The sequence below is a fragment of the Symphalangus syndactylus genome, chromosome 5 (assembly GCF_028878055.3).
Source record: "Symphalangus syndactylus isolate Jambi chromosome 5, NHGRI_mSymSyn1-v2.1_pri, whole genome shotgun sequence".
NCBI classification, from domain to species: domain Eukaryota; kingdom Metazoa; phylum Chordata; class Mammalia; order Primates; family Hylobatidae; genus Symphalangus; species Symphalangus syndactylus.
Window position 1 is genome coordinate 92,670,665 of NC_072427.2, and position 25,701 is coordinate 92,696,365.

Consider the following 25,701-nt stretch of genomic DNA (forward strand, 5'->3'; position numbering starts at 1 on the left):
GATCAAATGCTGCACTCAGGGCTGGTGGGGAAGTCCTCACACTCAGTTACTGGGGATTCCCACTCCCGTCTCTGACTCACAGCAGCACCTTTTCCTGGTCCTCCGATTAGAAAGGCAGGGTTTCTGAGATTTTTCTCCCAGCACTTGTTCTGCACTGGGGCCACTCTCAGGTTAAAGCCAGAAAATAAAAGAGGAAGGCAGAAAAACTTATCCCCAGATGATTCATTCCTCAAGTTTTGACTCCCTTCTCCAATCGTCCTGCTTTTATGAACTTTCTAGAGTCTTCAGGTGGTTTCATTTTGTACATTGTCCAGAGGCCTCAACTATACTTGGTGGGAAGGAATAGGTGCATTACTCCCTCTTCACCAGCCCCAGAAGGCTCATCTCTTGCTTTTACTGAACTCAGGTTTAATTCAAATTATGAATTTTGTACTTTTCCAGCATTGTGTTTTAGCTGAGGGTCCTTCATCTGCAGACAGACATGACGCTGGAAGAAGTAAACTCCCGCTTTCTTTTCTAATGACTCACAAGCAATCTTTTTATTTAACATTAATAATACATTTCAGACATGGCCAATGAACAATATTAAGCTGTTTCTGTATAGTTCTCTAAGTCTACTCTTTTCACTTAACCATAAGTACTTGCTGGGAACCTCCAATGTTGAAGCACTGTGCTAAATAAATGCTAAGGAATATGGAAATAAGACCAGTAGATCCTCAGGGCATTCACAATTCAGCAAGGAAAACAGACACATATAACTGCTGTAAAACACTCTGATAAGTGCTGTGATAGGTCACTGAAGTGTTATGGTGGCCTGGAACTCAATAGTTCCAGCAAGAGACTGGTTGGTCACAATGTGCTTTGGAAAGGAGACCACACATTAGTTAGCTCTTGACAGATGAGCAGCATTTTACCATGAGAAGTCAAGATAAAGGAGAGGACAAGCACTGTCACAAAAATAGAAATGCAGATGGCAACTACCGTTAACAACAATGCATTATATACCCAAAAATTGCTCAGAGTAGATTTTAAATGTTCTCACAACAAAAAAATAAGTGTGTGAGGTAATGGGTATCTCAATTAGCCAGACTTAGCCTTTTCACAACATACACATATATCAAAATATCACGTACACCATCAATATGTATAATTCGTATTTGTCAACAGATAAATACATAAAACAAAAGGTAAGACATTTTGTAATTTTCCAGCCTTGTGTTATATCTTAGCTAAGGGTCCTTCATATGCAGACTGACGTGATGATGGAAGCAGAAGTCTCCCACTTTGTTTTCTAATGACTCACAAGCCATCTTTTTATTTAATAATACACTCAGACATGGCCAATGAACAATATTAAGCTGTTTCTGTATAGTTCCCCAAGTCCACTCTTTTCACTTAGCAAGTACTTGGGAACCTCCAATATTGAAGCACTGTGCAAATGCTAAGGAATATGGAAATAAACAAGACAAATAGATCCTCAAGGCATTCACAATACAATAAGAAAAACAGACACCTATGACTGCATGCTCAAAGGAGATCAAGATCAGGTTTTCCACCTTTTGCTCTTCACCAAATGAAGCATCTCTTTTTCCAGCAAGTAATTTACTCACAAAATAACCTAGTTCTGGGAGCCTTTATGATTATGTCCCTGATATGGAACATAAACACCACACACACACACACACACACACAGATGTCATCTTGGCAGTTCTGCCTTGCTTATGAGGCTAACTCAGTTGGTTTTATTTTGTTACTTTTCCAAATTCAGTAAAACATCACACTTTTAAAGACTGGACTGGGACCTAAGTCAACATGTAAGACAGGAATTTTTTCTGAAGAAAATTATCAATTTACCCTAGAAATACTTTTTAATATTTTACTGATAGGCAAACATTAATATTCTTTTTTACCCTTTTTTAAATGAGCTCTGATATAAAAATGATAAAAATTGGAAAAGCATCCATGAACATTTACTTAAATCTTACTTATTACATAAATTAAATACTCCTCTTCAAATGGCACTATGGAAAGGTATTTTCCTCTCCCTATAGAAGTCAGTAAGTGTATTGAGTTTGCTGCCATAACAAAGTACCACAGACTGAGTGGCTTAAACATCAGAAATTTATTTTCTGACAAGGCTGGATGGTAGACGTCTGAGAACAAAATGTGAACAGGGCTGGTTCTCCTGAGACCTCTCCTTGGCTTGTAGATGGCCATCTCCTCCCTGTGTCTTCACATAATCTTTCCTCTGTGTGTGTCTGTGTCCTAATTTCCTCTTCTTATAAGGACATCAATTATATTAGATTAGGGCCCACCAGTATGACCTTATTTTAACTTAATTAACTCTTTAAAGATCCCATCTCAAGCATGTCACATTCTGAAATGCTGGAGATTAGGACTTCAGCATATGAATGTGGGGGTGGGGGTGCACAATTCAGCCCATAATAGTACACTTAAGACAACCTACACAAACCAAGCCAATATTATTAATATTTCCCACAACAAATAGACCCGCCACATATTTTGGATCACTTTGTTTTATTGATTAAATAAAACTATGATATATTCATATAATGGAATAGTATAATTGCCATAAAATGGAATAACCTTAAAATCATTCTGGAGAAAAACATTTATATTTACCTATGTAGTTACTTTTTCCAATGTTCTTTATTTCTTCATGTGGATTTGAGTTACGGTCTAGTCTATGGCCATACCACCCTGAACACACCTATTCTCATCTGAGTTACTATCTAGTGTCTTTTTATTTTAGTCTGAAGGACTCCATTTATTATTTCTTGGAGTACAGGTCTGCTAGCAACAAAGTCTCTCCATTTTTGTTCATGGAATGGCTTCATTTCTCCTTCATTTGTGAAGCATAATTTTGCTGGATATAGAATCTTGGTTGCCAGTCTTTTTCTTTCAGTGCTTTTAATAATGTCTTCTCATTGCCTTCTGGCTTCCATGGTTTCTAATGAGGAATAAGCTATTAATATCACTGAAAATCACTTGCATGTAATGAGTTATCTTTTGCTGCCTTCAAGATTCTACCTTCATCATCGTGTTTCAACAGTTTGATTATGATGTGTCTCAGTGTGAATCTCTTTGGGTTCACCTTACTTGTGGTTTGTTAAGTTTTTTAGATGTATAGATTAATGGTTTTCATTGAATTAAAGACTTTCCAGTCATTATGTCTTCACATAATCCTTCTGCTATTTTCTCTTTATACTCTCCTTCTGGGGCTCCTATTATGCATATGTTGGTATGCTTGCTGCGTCCCACAGGTCTCTGAGGCACTGTTCATTTTTCTCCATTCTTTTTTCTTTCTATACCTCAATAATTTCAACTGACCTATCTTCAGGCTCACTGATTCTCTCTTCTGCCAGCTCAAATCTGCTAAGTTCCTATAGTAATTCTTTTCTTTCATTTATTATACTTTTTACTTCAGAATTTATGTTGGGATTTTAGATGTAACTTATTTTCATTATTGATATTCTTTATTTGGGGAAACAGTGTTTCCCTATTTCCTTTAGTTCTTTAGACATGGCTTCTTTCAGTTCTTTGAACATATTTAAGATAGGTGATTTAAAGTCTTTCTCTAGTGAATCCAATGCCTAGGCTTCCTCAAGGACAGTTTCTATTGACTGCTTCCCTTCCTGTGTATGGGACATACTTTCTTATTTCTTTGCATGTGTCATAAATTTTTGTTGAAAACAGGCATTTTAAGCAATATAATGTAGTAACCCTGAAAATCAGATTCTCCCTCCTTTTCAGAGTTTTTTGTTGCCATTGCTATTTGTTTTTTAGTAACTTTCCTGAGCTAATTTTGTAAGGTCTGCACTTTTTGTGTATATGGCCACTAAAGTCTCTGCTCAGTTAATTTAGTGATCAGCTAATAATTAGACAGATTCTCTTAAAAGCCAGTAACCAAAAATCTCCCAGGCTTTGTCAAGGGTCTCTATGTACATGGTGGGAGGTGCCTTCAACATTCAGTCAGGCACTTTACAACTCTGCATTAACCTTCACCTCCTACTTGCACAGAGACTCGGTGTCAACCAGAAGTGAGAGCTCAGGGCCTTCTCTGGTTTTCCTTGCGCATGTGCACAGCCCTACACATGCATGTGATCTTCTAGTTTCTCTGGAATATGTCAGAGCTTTCCAAAGCTCCCTGTGAACCTCTTTCCCCAGAATTTTTGTTCTTTGATTAGCCTGCTGTTTTCCCTCACTGTTATCACAGCCCTATTTTCTAGCCACTTTACCATAAACATGTACTTCCTTGGTGGAAAAAGAGTTATTGGATCACCTTTTCCTCTTGACTTCCTGATTGTTTCTCATTCTGATCCCACATATCACTGCCATCACCTGTCTTCACCCTACCCTCAAGCACAGATAAAGAATTCAGAAGAGAAACATTGTTTGAGAAGCAAAATCAAATCAGTGTTGACCTTTTTTTTCTCTAATACCTAAAAGCCCTGCAATGTTTGTTTTAGAGGCATAAAGGCGGGCCTTCTGTGGGTCATCCAGGGGAACATTTCAATGTTTTGAAGGGTCACATTTCAGTTTTGAGATTAAGAGGAAGAGCACAGAGCTGGGGTGAGGGCTGGTGCTGGCTCAGGCTCTGACAGCTATAGTTGAGTCAATCACATAGGTCCCTGGCACCCCAGTTTCTTCTTCTAGACACAAGGAGCAAATGCAGTGCTGCAGGAATGTTGTATAGCTCTGGATCCTTCTGTGTAAACATTCACAGGTATCCTCTTCCCCCTAATCCACCTGCATTCAGCACAAAGCAGCTGCGTAATACTTATTGGTGGTCCTAACAGATGACATACTGACTGGCTGGCTGCTCTCCTGAATGAATGAACACAGGGCCACAGTATGATATTCATGAGCCCCTGGTGATCTTGCCTTTGGAAGCCCCTTGCCCCATTAAGAAAATGTTTTAAGTTCTATTTTACAACTGTGTTGGTATAAAGATAAATATATTAACATTCCATCTAAAAGTTTATCTTTTCTGATTTTAAAAGAGTTAAAACATTTTCACGGGCCTCTAGAAGTATCATGGGCCGTAGACACCACACCTTTTTGCCTAATGGGGAAGTCAGCCCTGGATGAATGACTGAATGAATGTTTTCATTTCCTGAGAATTTGTATAAAAGATTTCTTTGACCTCAGAAAAAATTTTAAAAACCACACAAGTGTCATTTCTCATATCTTATGCCACACTTGTTACCTATTTTTATTTTCCAAGGAGGGGGCTGGACTTTTCCTCATTCTGCCATTTCACATTTAAAAGAAAGCTACTTCCTGACTCCAGGGCTGCTGGTAGCTCACGTGGTGCTTTTATGCAAATTACAAAAAGGCTTCTCATCTTTAAGAAAAGGGAAAAGTGGCTAGGAGCAGCGGCTCACGCCTGTAATCCCAACACTTTGGGAGGCCGAGGCAGGTGGATTGCCTGAGCTCAGGAGTTCACGAACAGCCTGGGCAACACGATGAAACTCCGTCTCTACTAAAATACAAAAAAAAAAAATTAGCCAGACATGGCAGTGTGCACCTGTAGTCCCAGCTGCTCAGAAGTCTGAGACAGGAGAATTGCTTGAACCCTGAAGGCGGAGGTTGCAGTGAGCCGAGATCGCACCACTGCACTCCAGCCTGGGGGACAGAGTGAGACTCCATCTCAAAAAAAAAAAAAAAAAAAAAAAGAAGGGGGAAAAGCTTTTAAAGTAGTTATGATGCACGGTCTGAGCAACTATGACCACTGGGCCTAAGAAAAGTGCAAATTCAGGTGGGTGGCCCTTCCAACTGCATCTGGGGCCACAGTCATGGCCTGTGTGTTAATGGCAGGTGGGAGGGTAACACTGATCTGTCGCCTCTAGCTTAAAAACAGCCTAAGTGTAGTTCCATATATGAAATTTCATTCTAAGTCTGTGGCTAAAGAGCTCAAATCCCATTAGAACCCAGGCTAAACCTCCAAGAGCAGTAGGAGGCCAGAGTCATGGCTTCAGGGTTCTCCCAGAGCAGGGTGGACCAGACATAGCCACACACACGCAAAAACTTGTGTGCATTTGCACACTTGATTTCCTTTGTGTGTGCATGGCCACGCAGGCAAATGTGGCTTGATGTGGGCCAGGACTCTCTCATTGTTCCCCAGGACTCCCCTAAGAGGCCTGGAATCTCCATGGCACATTAGCATGCCTCTACAACATGAATGACACCTACTAAGTGTGGCATCGTATGCAGGTCAGTCTCAACAGCTGCATGCAGTACTCCTCCCGGCTCTCTGTGACTCCTTGGCCATGGAAAGCCCACACTTACATACGCTAAAGCCTCTATTCTTCTCTCTGCAGGGATGACATGCCAAGCTCGAAGCTCCTACATCACCAGTGAGATCCTGTGGGGTTACCGGTTCACACCTGTCCTGACCCTGGAGGATGGGTTCTACGAAGTTGACTACAACAGCTTCCATGAGACCTATGAGACCAGCACCCCATCCCTTAGTGCCAAAGAGCTGGCCGAGTTAGCCAGCAGGGCAGAGCTGCCCCTGAGTTGGTCTGTATCCAGCAAACTCAACCAACACGCAGAACTGGAGACTGAAGAGGAAGAAAAGAACCTTGAAGAGCAAACAGAAAGAAATGGTGACGTGGCAAACCTGGAGAACGAATCCAAAGTTTAGTGCCCTAGTGGGGCAACCCCTTCTCTTCTCCCCCCAACACCATCTTTCCTTGTCTCTCATTCTCTTTCTTTTCTGTCTCTCTTGCTTTTTTATTTGTTTATATTTAATTTTTACATGACCAGAAAACAAATCTTCAAGGTGTAAAATATCTACCTGCCCTCTCTCAGTTATTCAGATTGACAAGGTAGACATGGATTTGATGAAGGTGCAAAGTGTCCTCATTTGTGGCCCAAGCCTGGTCTCCTCCCAAAATACTACACGTCCAACTCCTAGAGATTTCAGTTACTTACCTGCATGTGTTATACAATACCAGATCACTCAAAAAGGTGTGTCAAAGATTTTACCTGGGATATGACAAGCAAGGTTTCTGGTGCCTATTTATTCATTCAGTGATACACAGCGTGGAGCCCTCAGTTTTATGGATCCCAATTCATTTCATCTACTACAGGGTGAGGTGCTTGCCCCCATGTGGGTGTGGCAGTTACAGGGCCCAGGTGAGCTGAAGACAAACCACTGTACATATATATGCCTTATGTAATTATTTTCTTTTTGTAGTTAGTAATAAAACCTAGCATGTACAAAAGTACCATAGAACAGAACTTCTAAATACTGTACATAGATGTATCATTAATGTAGGTTTAGATATATAACTTTAGAAATAAGAAGCAAAAAAAAAAAAAAAAAGAAAGATTCCTAACATGCAGTAGGCATTTCTGTTTTGATGTCTGTGTTTTCCAGGTTATTTTGATCCAGTTGACAGCTGGCCCTTCAGTGCATGGCCTTTGTTTGTGTCTCAGACTGGCAGACGTTAGGGTACCTCACTGTTCCCATGCTGATCCTTTCATTGAATCTAATAAGCCATAGGTCTGGGAGATATTGACGGGTCTGGTAGATGGCAAAACCCACCACCAATATGCTGATATACTGTGAAATGTTACAAAACAGATGTCTTTTTTTAAAAGATAACAAGGGCCTCACTAACTGGCCTGGAGGAGGGGGAATACCAGGAAGGAGATATTCTCTAGCCTGTCACCAAAGGTATGTTTTTACTTTTCACATGAGCTCTTGCCCTTTGTAGTACAATAATTTAGGAAACTTTTCTGCAAAACCATTGATTCTCCAGCTGTAGTTTCTCTACAGACTCTTACAGTGAGACATGGTAAGTTAGCAGAAGATGGTTTGGGTCTAAAGCCATGAAATTCACGAAGGCATGTAGTGAGTGGCATGCATTATAATCATCGACCTCTCACACTTTGACTCTATCTGGCGTTCTGAGAATGACATCTCGCCTGTCCCTGGGGCTTATCCATCAGCATTTCTTGCATTGTGATCTTTTATTATTTTGAAATGACCAGAGTTAGTATTCAAAGATTAGATCAACAATCTTGACGATTGTCTAAGAAATGTCTCTGGAGTATGCCACAGGTTAGAAATCAAATCCAGTGTCTCTCAATCAAAAGAAAACAAAAAAGTCCAGCCTTAATTCACTTTAATCTGCAGGAAAGAAGGGAGGAAGGGAGGAAGGGAGGAAGGGAGGAAGGGAGGAAGGAAAGAAGGAAGGAAGGAAGGAAGGAAGGAAGGAAGGAAGGAAGGAAGGAAGGAAGGAAGGGTATTTGTACTGGAAATCTGAATTTTAAAATGAAAAAAATAAGGAAACAAATCTTAGATCAAACCTCCGGGGCAGGTGGAGATTTTGCACTGTTACAGATCTTTCACATTCATTTTGCATTTATAAGCTGTTTGTTCTTTAACACAGTTGCCCATCATAAATATTCATTGAATGGATCCAAGTTTATTTTCAGCTCCTACAGCTGTGCTCAGTTTGAGGCTCTGCACCATGGAGGTCAAAGAGATCAAACTAGCTGTCCCTCTTTGTTTCCCTTGCCTTCCCTGACCTGATTGCACAGGCCTTTGCTGTAGTCTGGGGACCTCGTCTACTAAAAAAGAAGTCCCAGGATAAGGAAAGTGGCTCCTAAATATAACCTCGGGGCCTCTCTTCTCCCATCTCTGAGACCTTGGATCAGGACAACTGCCTCTTGGCACTGACTTTAAGGAAAACAAAACTGTTGGCCATAGCCCTTTCCTGTTTGCCAGTATTTCCTTTTTTGCATTGAATCTCTGTTGAATCATTTCTTTATTTCGCACACTCTAAGAAGGAGGTGGTGGTCCAGGAGGAGGAAGCTCGATACACTCCCCTTGAGGCTGCAGGGAGGAGCCATGGCCTGACCTCTCTGCAGCCTAATGAAGGGCACTCTTGGCTTGGGGAGCTCCCCTGCAGCCTTGCCAGGATTGCAGGGCAGGCCATGGCAGGCACAAAACAAGATGGAATAGGGGCTGCAAAATATCTTCTAATTTAGCTCTTGAAGACTCACTGGGCCTTTTTAATTCCATTGCTAAGGTTTAAAGGACAGCGCACACCCCTGTGTCTGGTTGGAAGAGCAAGCAGCTCAGGGCCTGATCCCTGCTTGCCTGCCCTTTAGCACAACTGAACGAAGAGCCTTGACAACACGTTGGCCAAGTGCACCTGTCAGTTCTGTGTCTGTGACGGGCACCCGGATGTGAGGTCTCTCCCTGTTTCTCACTGTCTTTGTTGTCAATGTAGTTGGAGACAGAACTTGAACCAAATCTCATTTTTGTAATGTGAGCCTCTGAATCTTTAAATGAGGATGCTCCTGAAGAACCTTTTACTAGAATGTCCCTATCAAACATGTCTATTTTTCTACAGTTGTTAACACAGTTTAACAGTGTATTTTGTGTCAACTGTTAAAATTTGGAACTGAAAGTTCATTGAGACTGATTTTCTAAGCAGCGAGTAGTGAGTGAATGGTGTTTTCCCTTAAGACAGCTCAACAAAATTGACCCCACAATTTCCACTCATTCTATTCCGCAATATCCAGTCCTCATTCCCTCAGTCGCTCCATTAGCAAACCAAGTGCAATGAGAATTTTTTAAGAGTCTCTTTTAATACAACAGTATCCATAACTAATGAAGATCACTCTCAACTTGATCCTTTGGTCTGTTTGGTTAATGTATTTGAGTCGCTTTTCCATAAAGCATGGTGGGATCCGTGAGCCAGATAAGAATTTGGAATTTAAGGGTTATGGTTTGCCACAGTTGACCCCAATCTGACAAAACAAAGTGCTCCTGGATGGAAGGGCAGGTTCAGCTGCAAGCATGACCCCCCACCACAAGGCTGCTGAGTTCCTAGGATTCTCACCTCCACCCACCCCAACGTGCTCTCCAACTGGAAGAGCATCCATTCATTTATAAATCAACTTTATGGAACCAATAAAATCATTTATGATTTAGCTGTCCCCAGGGTAAGCTATACTCTTTTACATTGACATAGCAAATGTCAACTTTTCTGTCTTCAAACATGGCCTTCCAGCCTGGTTGTTCCAACATATATCCCCTCTATGCCCATGAGGCAGAACTCTCTCTTCCCCCACTCCCTTCCTCCATCTATCCCCATCCTTTGATGTTTCTCTGGTTCTCCAGTTCCAATTCTACTGTTTTAGTTCAGTACCTTATGTTCCCTAACAGAAATCTAGCTGGAAATGTCAACCTATTTCTTAAGCACAATTTTCTCTTGCAGGTTTAACCAAGCTAGGGCTCTGAAATGTCTATTTTTCATTGCACTCTAATTTAAAAATTATTCATGACTTCGTTTAATAGTCTAAATTTTGAGTCTCCAGAGCAACATTCTTAAGCTTTCCATCCCTACATTTTCTTACATTTCAGGTTTCTTACTTTTTTCCCCTTTGCTTTTTTATTTAGATTTAAGCCAGCGTCTTTGGGATATTTAGAAACTGCTTACAAAGGTGGGAACTGGTGGACAGAGAAAGGGGGCATAAGAATGCTGTTAGAAAACTACCTGAACTCACCAGAAGAATGGGAAATCATTTGATTTGCTGAGAGAATACAATTAAAATACTCATAGTAAATCATTTCCAAAACAGTTTGCTAATAGTCTGGCTACTCTTCAGTCTTTCTTTCCTTGACTTGGGTAATACTCTGTATGATTTAGAAATGTCAGGAAGGTAGTCGAAAGTTCAGTGTCCTCTATATATGGTAAACATTATCTTCGAGGATGATTTCCTTTCAATGGATGGCTTTAACATTGAAAAACATAGGTAACATATACACAATAGATAATTCATTGGTATTACATTACAATACACTAAAATAACATTATCTTGTTTCTAAACTTTATGGCCAACTGGTATTTAAGAAAATGTTAGCCTTTAATTAAAATTGAGTAAAGCACACCTCTTCCTAATATTTCTGCCTTTAATGTCTTGAGTGCTTTAGATGCAGAGTGTCATCTAGAAGTCAAAATTCTGTCAGAAGGCTGCTAAGAGATTTTGATAAATCACAGAATGTATAATAATAACAAAACAATATTTTACCCAACATGGTGTGGTGTTTGAGAGCATTAAGAGCACTTGTACAAATTATCTTATTTCATTCTAATTCACCATGAGAGGTTGAGTATTATAATTTACATTTTATAGAGGGAAAACTAGGGTTTGGGCAAATTGGCCAAGTTTAAAAGGCCAGTGAATCATAGCTCCTTGTCTCAAATCCAGGTCACGAGGCCCCAAGCTGTGGGCTATTTTTACTACAAAAAATTTCGGCAAACCAAATCTGCTAAAAAAAAAAAAAGTCTGGCCTGCTCCCTGTCATTGTACCACTTGTGAGCTAAAAGTGATTTTTACATTTTTTAATAATTGGGGGAAAAAAAGAAAAGAAGAATATTTTGAGACATGTGAAAATCATCCTAAATTCAAATTTCAATGTCTACAAATAAAGTTTTATTGGAACACAGCCACAGCCATATTTCTGTGTATTGCCTATGGCTGCTTCCACATGCACTAGCAGAGCTGAGTAATTACAAAAGAGACCGTGTGGCCGGCAAAGATTGAAATATTTACTATCTGGCCCTGTATAAAAAAAGTTTGCTGACCCCTGTACTGTACTGTTAAGTACTATTGGTACTATTAAGTAGTAGAAATAGTACTATTAATAATAGTATGTAATAGTACTACTAAGTACTATGAAATATTGTACTGTACTCTTAAGGGATTCCTAGGCAATATAGAAGAATGACTTTTTTTCTAGTATAAATTATTGAAGTCACTCATAAGTCTGTTCAAAATAACATAACTCTTTTTTTTTTTGGTTGTCAAAGGGACAACTGCTTCGCAAGACTTAGAGAGCCCAGTCATTCAGTTAGGGTCTCAAAGGAAGAATCCTTCCTTTTCATGCCATTCCTCCAGAGTGGCAAATACAGTCAACAGCCAGCCAGGATCTAGTAGTCAACTCAGAAACTGGATACAGTAAAATTACTCCTTAATGAACTACAGAGAAATGGGCATTCCCAGCCCAGCAGCTGAAATATTGCTTCAGTGGCACCCACAGGCGTTGGATGATGTACATAGCTCAGGCTGCCAGTCTCTGCTCAGCAAAGCAGCCCAGACCTGCAGTGGTTGCCATACATCAAACCCGCCTCGCTCCTCCACATGGCTTCTCTCTTAGGCTCTCTTGGAGAAGAGCTAAATAGGTGGCCCAGATGTCTCCCTCTGTTTTCTTGCCAGTTTTCTCTAGCCTACAATTTACAACTGATCAAGGTGATGAACGTGAACCTGGAACTACCGCTTATGTTTAATTGCGCTAGTTCTGGCTCTCTCTAGCCACTAAGCTAGAAGTTTAATGTGCAATTAGAGAATCCTTTGAAAAGAGCTCAGGGAGGCACGGAAGTATAGTAAAGGGTCGTTGGATTTCTTGCGCTTTCTGAGTCTGAAGCAAAGACAAAGATTGGTAATTACAGACATAATGGATGGAAAAAGTCCAGACCTTAGGGTTTTTAGATAAGTCAATATTAAATGACATTCTTTGTGTCACTAAGCTGAACTCCCTTGTCTTCTAAGGAAGCATTTCTAATGCCATATGTAGTCAGCCAAGCTAGGTTCCTTATCTTTTTAGTTCTATGGAAAAACATATCAAGTTCTCTTATGAGTGCTTTTCTGGAAATCAGATGAGAAAGAAAAAAATGTAACAATGTAACAAATCATTGTGATGTTGTTATATTGTCGACGGATAAAGGATGGATTTGATCCTGCGTCTGAAACTAAGTAGGTAATGTTATCTACAATATAGACCGTGCAAAAAGCTTGTGACCCTTCAACTGCATGGAAGAGCGTAACAACTAAGTGGGAGGAAACAAATCTCAAAGTTCAACACCATAAAACTTAAATAAATGTAAAAGGAGTCAAACTTTTACTTGGCCTCATTGCCTTGGTAAAAGAAAGCTTCATGTATCCACCTAATTCAATAAGAGAGTCCTAGGAAAAGGAAGGCAAAATACTTTTAAGGCACAGAAAAATATTTCACTGGGGTGGTCAACATGATTAAGTGATGGAGATTAGATTTATCACTGATGAAAACGGTATTTATAGAGTTATTTTTAGACACTATACCCCCTAGACGCGAATCCTAACATGCACTGTGGTTGGCCGGAGAATTATGGCCACATAGTAAACAGATCTTGATTTCAGAGAATGCAATGTTCCCACCGACTTTGTGTAATTGCCCATTTCAAGATGAAGGCTCAGCGCCCCCTGTATTAACACCGATCATCAATACTGTGATATCAACTAAGCCAATCTTTATAAGAATATGAAGGGCTGTTTTTCTCAGGCAATGTAAATATCTGCTACCAACAAGCACTAGTGAAATAAACATGTAATCATCATCGTTTCTAAAATTCTGATAGAAATCACAAAACATTCAAGCAAAAGGGCAAGGTCTTCCAGGAGCCTAGGAGCAGACTTTTGGCTACAAAGAGCCTAGTCCAGGCTGAATGCCTTATGGAGTATGTCAGTCTTGGGTCTTATCAGTAAACACAACTAGTAGAACTGGATCAACTGGAGTGCAGAGAGCAGAGTTTTCGGTCAGCCATGCATTACCCAAATCTCTGGGTCTTCAGCCAGTCTTCTTAGAGGAGGGGAAAGAGCACTGTCCTCAGATCTGGCCATCACGGGCATCACCCTGGCATCATCTCTCAGCATTGCTGACTGTGGGCATGGGTATGAGAAACACCCTCCCGTAGCTCAGACTTGGGCAGAACAAAAGCCTCAGCCATGCCCACCCACTGAGGTCTCTCTAGGGGAGCTTCTCCCTGCAGGGTCTGGACAATGATCCCCTAGAAGTATCTTCCAGGGGACCCTGTATCTTTCAAGCTTAACTTGCCCCACACCCTTGACCCCACAGAGCACCTCCCTGGGTCAGGGATGACGACTGAATTAAGACCTTTAGCATCTGCTAAGCACAGGGGTGCCCTCCCATGTGAAAGGCCAAGTAAAATAAATGGAGTCAGGGTAAGGAAATCCCCAAGTTTCTGATTTTCTCACAGTGATGATCTCAGTGCTTTTCTTTTTCATGACATATCTAATTCTCTTTTCTCTAGAAAGTCTCACATTTTGGTATCGCGATGCCATGGGCACAGACTCAGCCATCAGGCCAATGGCAGAACTCTCTCCAGATAGTCTGACCTGGTCCATCTTTTTGAGTAAGGCTGGGAGTTTGGTTTGTTTGAAGCCACCCCACAACCAATAGAATTCCACCCTGGTTAAGAAATCTCGCAAGGCCGGGTGCTGTGGCTCACACCTGTAATCTCAGCACTTTGGGAGGCCAAGGTGGCAGATCACCTGAGGCCAGGAGTTTGAGACCAGCCTGGCCAACATGGTAATACCCCACCTCTACTAATAATATGAAAAAGTTAGCTGGGCATGGTAGTTCCTGCCTGTACACCCAGCTACTGTGGAGGCTGAGGCACAAGAATAGCTTAAACCTGGGAGGGGGAGGTTACAGTAAGCTGAGATCATGCCACTGCACTCCAGCCTGGGCCACAGAGCGAGACTCAGTCTCAAAAAAAAGAAAGAAAAGAAAGAAAGAAGGAAGGAAGGAAGGAAGGTAGGAAGGAAGGAAGGAAGGAAAAAAGAAAAAAGGAAGGAAAGAAGGAAGGAAAGAAGGGAGAGAGAAAGAAAAGAAAAGAAAGAAAGAAAGAAAGAAAGAAAGAAAGAAAGAAAGAAAGAAAAGAAAGAAAGAAAGAAAGAAAGAAAGAAAGAAAGAAAGAAAGAAAAAGAAAGAAAGAAAGGAAGGAAGGAAGGAAGGAAGGAAGGAAGGAAGGAAGGAAGGAAGGAAGGAAAGAAAGAAAGAAAGAAAGAAAGAAAGAAAGAAAGAAAGAAAGAAAGAAAGAAAGAAAGAAAAAAAAAGAAATCACACACCCCTACCTCTATCAGGGTCACCAAATGAAGGCATCAATGTCGAGTCTCGTTATTATGTGCAAGGAACTCCTCTGCATTGCAGCACTTACAGACACAACTTATGCTGTCACCTGGTGCCCACACAGCTTTCAGGTGATGGCAGATTGTCAGCCAACCATTCCCCCCAGCTGCTCTCTCTTAATTTTCTCCCTCATCTCACCACGAAAACTTCACTTTTCCTGGCACCCCCGTTGGAAGGTTAATTTCATTTTTGAGCATCCACAATCCAGCAACCTATTATTGGGGTTAGTCCTATTCCTTACCACTTAATGGCCACCACTAATTTTACCTGAGCACATATGTTCAGAGTCTAACCATATATATATAAAAAAGTATATTTTGTTCCTGCTTCATAGTTGCCCAGAGAGTCTATGAGTGATGGTTGGGCGTATACATGGTCTCAGCCTGGTAACTGACGAGAGCAGCATAAAGTTAGGTCTTGTGCTGAAAGGACAGCTGGACTTGTCCAGTGGGATCTTCCTGTCCTTTGCAGCACGCCATTAGGGGACCAGCTTGCCAAAGAAGCTCCTGAACATCTTTATTCAGCCCAGTGCTTTCTCGTCTTAACCAAGGGCCACACAGAGACAACAGTGAACTCACAAGTGCATGGGATTCCAAAATGATTGACTCCCCAAGTGTCTGCCTGTGTTGGCAAAGTGCTCTTTCCTTTCCCACTGTCTGCACAGACTGTGCTCTGGGGAAACTCCCAGCACTTGTGGGTGCCTGGTTACCGAGGATGTGCTTGGCTGCCATAGTAACTCCCAGCCTCTCAGTGTGGACCACTCTCCCGCAGGCTCAAGGAGACCTGGCAGAGGCCCCATGGGGCGGAGGCTCCCTAGGGCTGCTCCACCTGCAGACAGCCTTGGGAGAACCCAAGGTAATGTGGAGTAGGACCCAGCATACAGGTGCTTCCTCCACACGTCAGGTCTGGGGTATTCCCATCCTTTCTTCCTAAGATGGGATGCACTTAGGTGGCCAAATTGCTTCTTAAAAGGCTCTTCTTCAAGCCATCATCCTCATATCACGCTCATGCCCACACTCCAATCACATTTGCCTTTAAAAAAATTTTCAAAATTATTTTTATATTATCCCATGTAACAGATGTCCAAAGTGTTGCCGTTTTCTTAACACTAAATAAATTCTGCCTAGAAGATTAAGATTGGTCCAGAACACGGAGTGTTTTAATGAGCACAAATATAAACAAAAGCAATTTTGAAATTTACTTATGGATTCTTTCAGAAAACCTGATTTCAAATCAGAAATACTCATTTTTGCCCCCAGAGCAAAGTTCCAGAATACTATTTCTTCTTGAACTTGCCATTTTCCATCTGGCTTTGAACTTGAGAATAGACTCCCCTATATTGGCATAAAAGGTAAAGTGGAATTTACCACTGAAGCTTTCAGAGCTCAATTTAGTCTGGCCCCATGGACCAGGCAAGAATAAACTCTGCTAACCAGTGATAATTCTGCAGCTACCGTACTGAATACAAACCCTGGAGAAATTTTGGACATGGTACTGCTTAAGAATGCTGGGAATGTCAGTCAAGGGTCTGATTTCAGAAAGAGGACATTAATATTCAAATCCCTGAACCGTGCCCACACTATGGGAGTCAGGCCTAACAAGATCCCAGGGTCCACAGCTTACCTGGTCAGCTTGCTGTGTCTTATGGGGCATTAGAGGGTAGATGAGAACTTTCCACAATCTCGACAACTGCACTGGAAGAATTTCTTCCGTGTATTTTCTAATTCTGTGACAACAGGCATCAACAAAACATGTGGCCTGTTATCACATGGTTCCTCCCTGTGTGCACCTTCATAGAGATTTTCTTTTCCTTTTCTAAAAGAATGAGGATTCCTCTGAATGTTACACTATGCAACAATAACGTTCCCAGTCCTTCATAAGTAACACAGTAACAATATAGGCACCCGCTCCCTACATCACACACACACATACACACACACGAATACACACAGACACATGCATACACACACAGAGACACATGCATACACACACACATGCATACACACACAGACACATGCATACACACACACAGACACATGCATACACACAGACACATGCATACACACACAGACACATGCATACACACACACGAATACACACACACAGACACATGCATACACACACAGACACATGCATACACACACAGAGAGACACGCATACACACATGCATACACAGAGAGACATGCATACACACACACGCATACACACAGAGACATGCATACACACACACACAGACATATGCATACACACAGATACACACATGCATACACACACAGACACAGACACATGCACACACACACACACTTATCCCTTCCAATCAGGTATGAGTGACACCACAAAAGTAAATTTCCAGAAATCAAAGCCTTAAGATTGGCATTCCTCCCCTGCATGCACTAAGGCATTATTTTTAAAATGTACCATACACTTCCCTGAACCCGAAGGCAACAGCCTTTCTTTCAGTGTTTGGTAGGAACCCCGGACTCAGAAGACCAGGTTTTGCCCCCAGATGAGCAATGTCGTCCTGGGTATATCATTTCACTGCTCGGAAATAGCTTCCTCCACCCCTTTTTAAAACAATTGATAAAGTTTATTTTTTAGAGCAGCATTAACTTCACAGCAAAATAGAGCAGAAATTACCGAGAGCTCTCACTTACCCCCGTCCCACGCATGCATGGCCGCCCCCACGAGTGATATGCCAAACCACAGTGGTACATCTGTGGAAATGCATGAATCTGCACTAAGACATTACTATCACCCCAGAGTCCATTGTTTACAATGGTGTTCTACATTCTGTGGATTTGGCCAAATGTATAAAGGCATGGATCCACCATTATAGAATCATACAGAATAGTCCCACAGCCCTAAAAGTCCTCTAGGCTCTCCCAATTCATTTTGTGTCCTCCCGACCCCTGGCAACCACTGATCTTTTTACTGTCTCCACAGTTTTGCCTTTTCTAGAAGGGCATATAATTGGAGTCATGCAGTATGCAGCCTTATCAAATTGGCTTATTTCACTTAGTAACATGCATTTAAGTTTCCCTCACATCTTTTTATGGCTTGAGAGCTCACTTTTTTAGCACCAAACACTCATCCATTTTCTGGATGTACCACTGTTTATTTATCCATTCACCTACTGAAGGACACCTTGGTTGTTTCCAAGTTTCGTCAGTTATGAATAAAGCCACTATAAATATCTGTATGCAGGTTTTTGTGTGGACATAAGTTTTCAATTCATTTGGGTAAATATGATATGTTAAAGCTATATTTAGTCTTGCAAGACACAGCCAAACTGTCTTCCAAAGTGGCTGTACCGTTTTGCATTCCACTAACGATGAATGAGGGTTCCTGTTGCTCCACATCTTCACCAGCATTTAGTGTTGTCAATGTTCTGCATTTGGGCCATTCTAAAAGATGTACAGTGGTATTTCATGATTTGGGACATATTTTTATATGCTTGTTTTCCATCTGTACATCTTCTTTGGTGAGGTGTCTGTTCAGGTCTTTTGGGCATTTTTTTAAATCAGGTTGTTTTCTTATTGTTGATTTGTTAAAGGTCTTTGTAAATTTTAGATAATAATTCTTTATCGGATGTGTCTTCTGTAAATATTTTCTCCCAGTCTATGGCTTGTCTTCTCACTATCTTGACCTTGTCTTTTTCAGAGCAGAAGTTTTTAATTTTACTGAAGTTCAGCTTATCATTTACTTCTTTCATGATCATGTCTTTGGTGTTCTATCTAAAAATCTATCGCCATATCCAAGGTCATCTAAGTTTTCTCTTATGTTACCTTCTAGGAGTTGTATAGTTTGGCATTTTACATTAGATCTGTGACCGATTTTGAGTTAATTTTTGTGAAAAGTTTTAGGTCTGTATTTAGACTTTTTTTTTTTTTTTTGCCCTGTGGATGGGCAGCTATTTCAACACCATTTTTGAAAAGACCCTCTTTGCTGCACTGTTTTGCCTGAGCTCCTTTGCCAAGGATCAGTTAACTATATTTGTGTGGGTCTATTTCTCAGCTCTCTATTCTGTTCCATTGATCTATTTGTCTATTCTTTCACCAACACCACATCGTCTTGAGTACTGTAGCTTTCTTTCTCCATATAAACTGCACACTCAGTTTGTTGGTACCAACAAAATAACTTGCTGAGATTTGTATTGGGATCATATTTAATCTACAGAGGAAGCTGGGAAGTGACATCTCAACAATATTCAGTCCGTCCATGAAATGGAATATCTCTGTATTTACTTAGTTCTTCTTTGATATCATTCACCAGTTTTGTAGTTTTCCTCATGTAGATCTTACACATATTCTGTTAGATTTATACCTTAAGTACTTCATTTCAAGGTATACTAATTTAAATAATCATGTGCTTTTAATTTCAAATTTCACTTATTCATTGCTGGTATATAGGAAAACAATTGACTTTGTATATTAACTTTGAATCCTGAAATCTTGCTATAATCCCTTATTAGTTCCAGGAAGGTTCTGGGGCTTGTTTTTGTTTTGTTTTTTGGTCAGTTATTTCAGATTTTCTACATAGATGATCATGTCATCTGTAAACAAAGACAAAGTTTTATTTCTTCTTTCTTCCCAATCTATATACTTTTATTTCCTTTTCTTGTCTTATTGCATCAGCCAGGACTTCCAGTATCATGTTGAAAAGTAGTAGTGATTGGGACACCTTTTTTTTCCTGATCTTAGTGGGACAGCTTCAGGTTTCTCCCCATCATGCCATTTAGTATGATGTTAGCTGTAAGGTTTTTTTTAAGATATTGTTTATCAAGTTAAAGGCTTCTCCTCTATTCCTGCTTTACTGAGTGTTTTTATCATGAAAGACTGTCTGGATTTTTCTGCATCTGTTGATATGATCATGCAATTTTTCTTCTTTTGCCCGTTGATATCCATTACATTAGTTGATTTTCGAATGTTGAACCAGCCTTATATACCTAGGACAAATCCTACCTGGTCGTGGTGTTTAATTATTTTCATATATTGTTGGACTTGATTTGCTAATATTTTGTTGAGGATTTTTGCATCTATGCTTATGACAGGTATTGGTCTGTAGTTTTCTTGTTATGTCTTTGTCTGGTTTTGGTATTAAGGTGATGCTGGATTCACAGAATGAGTTAGCAAGTGTTCTCTCTGCTTCTAGCTTTGGAAAGAGATTGTACAGAATCAGTATCATTTCTTCCTTAAGTGTTTGGTAGAATTCACCAGTAAACCCATCTGGGCCAAGTGCTTTCTGGTTGGGGAGGTTACTAACCATTGATTCAAATTATTTAATAGAGATATACCTATTCAGATTGTCTATTTGCTCTTGTGTGAGTTTTGACAAATTCTATTTTTCAAGGAATTGGTTCATTTCATCTACATTATCAAATTTGTGGGCATAGAGTCATTCATAAAATTCCTTCATTATCCTTTATTATCCTTTTAACCTCCATGGGATTGCTAGTAATGTCCCCACTCTCATTTCTGATAGTAGTAATTTGTGTTCTTTCTCTTTTTTTCTTAGTTAGCCTGTCTTGAGACTTATGGAGCTTATTGATCTTTTCAAAGAATCAACTTTGTTTCTGTTTATTTTATTGATTTCCTATTTTCAATTTCATGAATTTTTAATCTAATTTTAATTATTTCTTCTCATTGGCTTACTTTGGATTTAATTTGCTCTTTTTTTCCACTTTTTTAAAATGGAAACTTAAATGATTGATTTCAGATCTTCTTTTGTGCTATCTGCATTCAATGTTATAAATTTCCCTTTAAGCATTGCTTTTATTGCATCCCACAAATTATAATAAGCTGTGTTTTCATTTTCATTTATTTCAAAATATTTTTTCACTTATCTTGAGATTTCTTCTTTGACCCATGATATTTACAAGTGTGTTGTTTAATCTCCAAGTATTTTGGCATTTTCCAGCTACCTTTCTATTACTGATTTCTAGCTGAATTTCATTGTTATCTAAGAGCAAACATTGTAGGATTTGTATTTTTTTTTTTTTTTTGAGACAGTCTCACTCTGTTGCCCAGGCTGGAGTGCAGTGGCATGATCTTGGCTCACCACAACCTCCGCCTCTGGGGTTCAAGTGATTCTCCTGCCTCAGCCTCCCAAGTAGTTGGGACTACAGGCGCCCACCACCACGCCTGGCTAATTTTTGTATTTTTAATAGAGATGGGGTTTCAGCATGTTGGCCAGGCTGGTCTCGAACTCCTGACCTCAAGTGATCTGAGAATTTCTGTTCTTTTAAATGTGTTAAGATATGCTTTATGACCCAGAATGCAGTCTAACCTGATGAACATTCCATGCAAGCTTAAGCAAAAAGACTAATCTGCTGTAGTTTCCTCATCTTTTTCAACAAACGTTTGAACCCCATAGTCTCTGCTTTAATCATTCTAGTATCCATTCCAACCTACACCACCATCAGTTCTAGACTGTACCTCTACACTAAATGACCCCAGATGGTTCAGCTTTAACTCTCAGCTGTTTTCATCATTTAACTGATTCCCTTGCTGGCAGCAGGGAAATTAACTACCAGCCACACACTTGTCTCTAACAGCACCCACCAACCACGTCCTGCTCCCCTGTCCTTACCACCACTAAACCCGGTAGCAGAGAGATGAGCTGTGAGGTAGGTGCCTTCTAGATAAATGAGGTGCTACTGGACGTGCACTGTGGTCTTCTCTGCAGTAGAAAAATGTCCAAGGAAGGTCAGCATCATTGATAGAAAATAAATGTGAGGCTGCATCTCGCCAGCTCATCCATGAGCAATTCCTTCAGCTCTAGCAGGCTACTGACAATTTGCTTTTAACCCAAATCCAGCTCTACCCTCCCTAAAGCATGCACCTAGGGCCCTGGTCAGGAAAAAAAAAAAAAACAAACAAAAAAACAAAAAAAAACTAAACCAGACAGGATAATTAAGGAGGCAAAAAGCTTAAACCATAATATTTTAATTAAACTGATTTATTTTAACCATAGCACTCCTGCTTTATTTTAATTATATACCAATAATGGAAAATAGAGGCCACTTTTCATTATTAATCATAAGATAATTCATTGTATTTGTCTTTCCTAATAAAATGGCATTTTATTAAGGCCCAAAATGTTTACTATGGCCCAGTAAAGTATAGGGTTGTTCTGTGAGCTATTTCTTAGGATAGAAAATTATTCCAGAAAGCTATTAGCTCAAAAGTCTCTAGCAGTGCCAAGGTTTCAATAGTCTCTTTAATTTTGAATCATGCGATTGAAGATAAGACTACATCTAGTTTGGGGGTTGCATGTTTGTGGACATTCATGTTTCTATGTACCTGGAAGTTCTTATTCTTACCATCACACAGAATTTTCAAGAACTAGTTAAGCAAAGAAAGCAAAGCCCAGCAGCTGTCAGAATTGGGTCCCCAAGCTGAGGGTCATTAGGGTGCATGTCAGTGTGCCAACTCCAATATCCACACCTAGAGAACGCACATCTTCCCAAAAGAGATGAAGCATAGATGACACTTGATCCTCAACTTTGTCTCCAGAAATTTTTTTAGGAACTTGAGTTTTTTATCAATTGCTCACATCCTACAGAGAAATAAAGTGTTCCATTTTCAAGATGCATGAAGCTCATCAATGCTGGGAGCAGGCACACACTTGTATTTTTATTCTCAGGGAGCCCAGCAGCCAACTAAAACTAGACAAGGACAAAACTCCACTCAAAATATTCTGAAAGTTAGCTGATGCCCCATATTTTATTACTCCAAATGTGTATTCACTTGCCTGAGTGCTGGCCATAAGCACTCGGTGAACACTTGCAGTACAGTGAGTGATGTCCTTGACAAGTTACTATGAAGACTCTGAGAAAAAGTAACATCCCCCACTGTCCTCAACAAGCCTGTAATCCCATGGCTGCCAGCCCTTACCTTGCAGCAACACTGTGCTAAGTGCATCGAACCACACAAAACCCTGTGAGCAAATACTGCTTCCCACTTTACACGTGAAGTAACTGGGTCTAGTTTTAGAAATACCTAAACGAAGAAGGACAGGCACAACAAATTTGCTGGAATATAAAGAAAGTGGATCAGCTTCTGCGTAAGCAGTAAGAAATGGCATCATGAGGAAGAAAGGGACATTTGCCCTGATATTTCTCAAAGACTGCATAGGTTTTGGAAGACAGAGATCCAAGGGCAGGCAAGCACAATTGTTCATGCCTGTAATTCCAGCACTTTGAGAGGCAAAGGTGGGAGGATTGCTTGAGCCCAGGAATTCAAGATCAGCCTGCACAACATAGCAAGACCCCGTCTCTATTTCAAAAAGAGAGAGAGAGAGAGATCCAAAAGCAAAGGCATTTCAGTTTGCAAGGCCAGCATGAGAGAGGGTCTTAAAACAGAAACACACAAGGTAAGATTGTGGGATGGTACCTAGACCGGCCTAGGATCATAGGATTTGATAAAATATGCATTTGGAAAACTGGTGCTAATTTATACAGACTTAGAATTTCAGGCTAAGGACAAGGACTAAGAAAGGAATAGCATGAACAGTATTATTGATAAACCCATCATTGCCTCTTAAAGGCTCTTAAGTCTTTAGTATTGAATTAAAAAATAATTTTCACTGGACAAAACCAAAAGGTCTTTACACAACTGTCAATCACTTTGAAATGATTCAGCAAAAAGCAGAATAAATCACTAGTGGAATTTCAATAGCATGTAGTAGTAAACCATCATGTGTCCAGCAAAATCATAAGAGTTTATTATAGAAGGGACTTAGGGATATTAAGAAATATAATGTACAAAATAACTCAAGTTTTCTCCAAGCAAAACCAATGATCCTTTAGGGATGAACAGAAAGAAAACAAGAAATGCTTCTTTCAAAAGTTGCTACCAAGGCTTCTGAGATTTCTTTGGAATAAAGTCACTAAGATTTGCTTCTGAGGTCAATCTTGCCAACCTTTCCACCAAGCTTTTTAGGAAGGAACACCAGGTAGGGCTCAAGCACTGGTTTGGCTCCTGTCCCATTTTTTGGTCCTTTTGTAACTCCCTTTACTCAACTCCAAGTATGTCTGTGCACGGACAATGAGAAGAAAGCATGCTCAATGCGAAAGCACAAATTATGTATTGAGAAATCACTACAATGCCAAATTTTTTTAGAATAAAAAAATATATATATATCTTTAAGAACTCGCTGTGTTAGGGAAACTGTTTACATATTGAGGTGTTCCTCTTTTTTTGACTGGAACAATAAAAGAAAAATTTGATATGGCCTTGGTTTCTTTTTTATGTGTGTCTGTGTCCAAAGAAGTCGGCCTTTTCTACAAGTGAGAGCATGAATTGTTTCAAAGCGCAACACCCTGACCCAGGGCCACTCAAGATGTCAGCATCTCGGGTGTAACCCAAGGACAGTACCATGGGTTTGGAGTGGTCTTCTCTCTTCTTCCCTCCCACTCTTCCTCTCTCTCCATCTCTTTCTTTCTCTCCTAACTCTCTTGCTCCCTCTCCTCCTTCTCCCTCTCCCCCTCCTGTCTCTTTCCCCATCCCTCCCGCCATGTTTTGCCTATGGCCAGATCCCAGCAATGGGTCAGCTCCGCTCCTTTCCACACCTGCTGACCCAAGTGGGACTCCTTTGATACCTGTTTGTACCTTGCACTTCATGGAACTTGAAAAAAACGAAAACGAATTAGGGACTTGCAGAGCAGTTGATCCTGCCCCTTGTCACAGCTCTAAGAGTCTTAATAAAAGGAGTTTGATCATTCATGATAAAGTTCCATGTTGGACTAAAGAAACATTCTGTGAGAGTTTTTTGTGTTCTCAGTGTTCCATTTTGCATGGGTTGGCTTTGCCAAACGCCAGTGCCTCGGCTCGGCTCTGACTCCTCCCCACCAGGGAATCTCGGGCTGGTGGCTTAGCCAGCTGTCCCTCTCTACCGAGGCGTGCAGGAAGCCAAGGTTTAAAATGACACGAGTTGCCTCACACTGTAACATGAACAAAAGTCATGTAAAAATGTGCCTAAGACAGAGACATAACCAAAAAAGAGAATTTCAGACCAATATCCTTGATGAACATTGATGCAAAAATCCTCAATAAAATACTGGCAAACCGAATCCAGCAGCACATCAAAAAGCTTATCCACCATGATCAAGTGGGCTTCATCCCTGGGATGCAAGGCTGGTTCAACATATGCAAATCAATAAATGTAATCCAGCATATAAACAGAACCAAAGACAAAAACCACATGATTATCTCAATAGATGCAGAAAAGGCCTTTGACAAAATTCAACAACCCTTCATGCTAAAAACTCTCAATAAATTAGGTATTGATGGGACGTATCTCAAAATAATAAGAGCTATCTACAACAAACCCACAGCCAATATCATACTGAATGGGCAAAAACTGGAAGCATTCCCTCTGAAAACTGGCACAAGACAGGGATGCCCTCTCTCACCACTCCTATTCAACATAGTGCTGGAAGTTCTGGCCAGAGCAATCAGGCAGGAGAAGGAAATAAAGGGTATTCAATTAGGAAAAGAGGAAGTCAAATTGTCCCTGTTTGCAGATGACATGATTGTATATCTAGAAAACCCCATTGTCTCAGCCCAAAATCTCCTTAAGCTGATTAGCAACTTCAGCAAAGTCTCAGGATACAAAATTAATGTACAAAAATCACAAGCATTCTTGTACACCAATAACAGACAAACAGAGAGCCAAATCAT

At 40.4% G+C, this 25,701-nt stretch overlaps 1 protein-coding gene across 1 annotated transcript in view; it reads left to right on the forward strand.

Moving 5' to 3' along the window:
- Positions 1 to 24,248, forward strand: part of KCNJ6 (potassium inwardly rectifying channel subfamily J member 6) — a 321,643-nt gene extending 297,395 nt beyond the window's left edge. The window contains exon 4 of the mRNA XM_055279700.2: positions 6,345 to 24,248. Within this exon, the coding sequence (XP_055135675.1) occupies positions 6,345 to 6,670 (326 nt within the window). The 3' untranslated portion in view covers positions 6,671 to 24,248. The remainder of the gene's footprint in view (positions 1 to 6,344) is intronic.
- Positions 24,249 to 25,701: the final 1,453 nt, after the last annotated feature.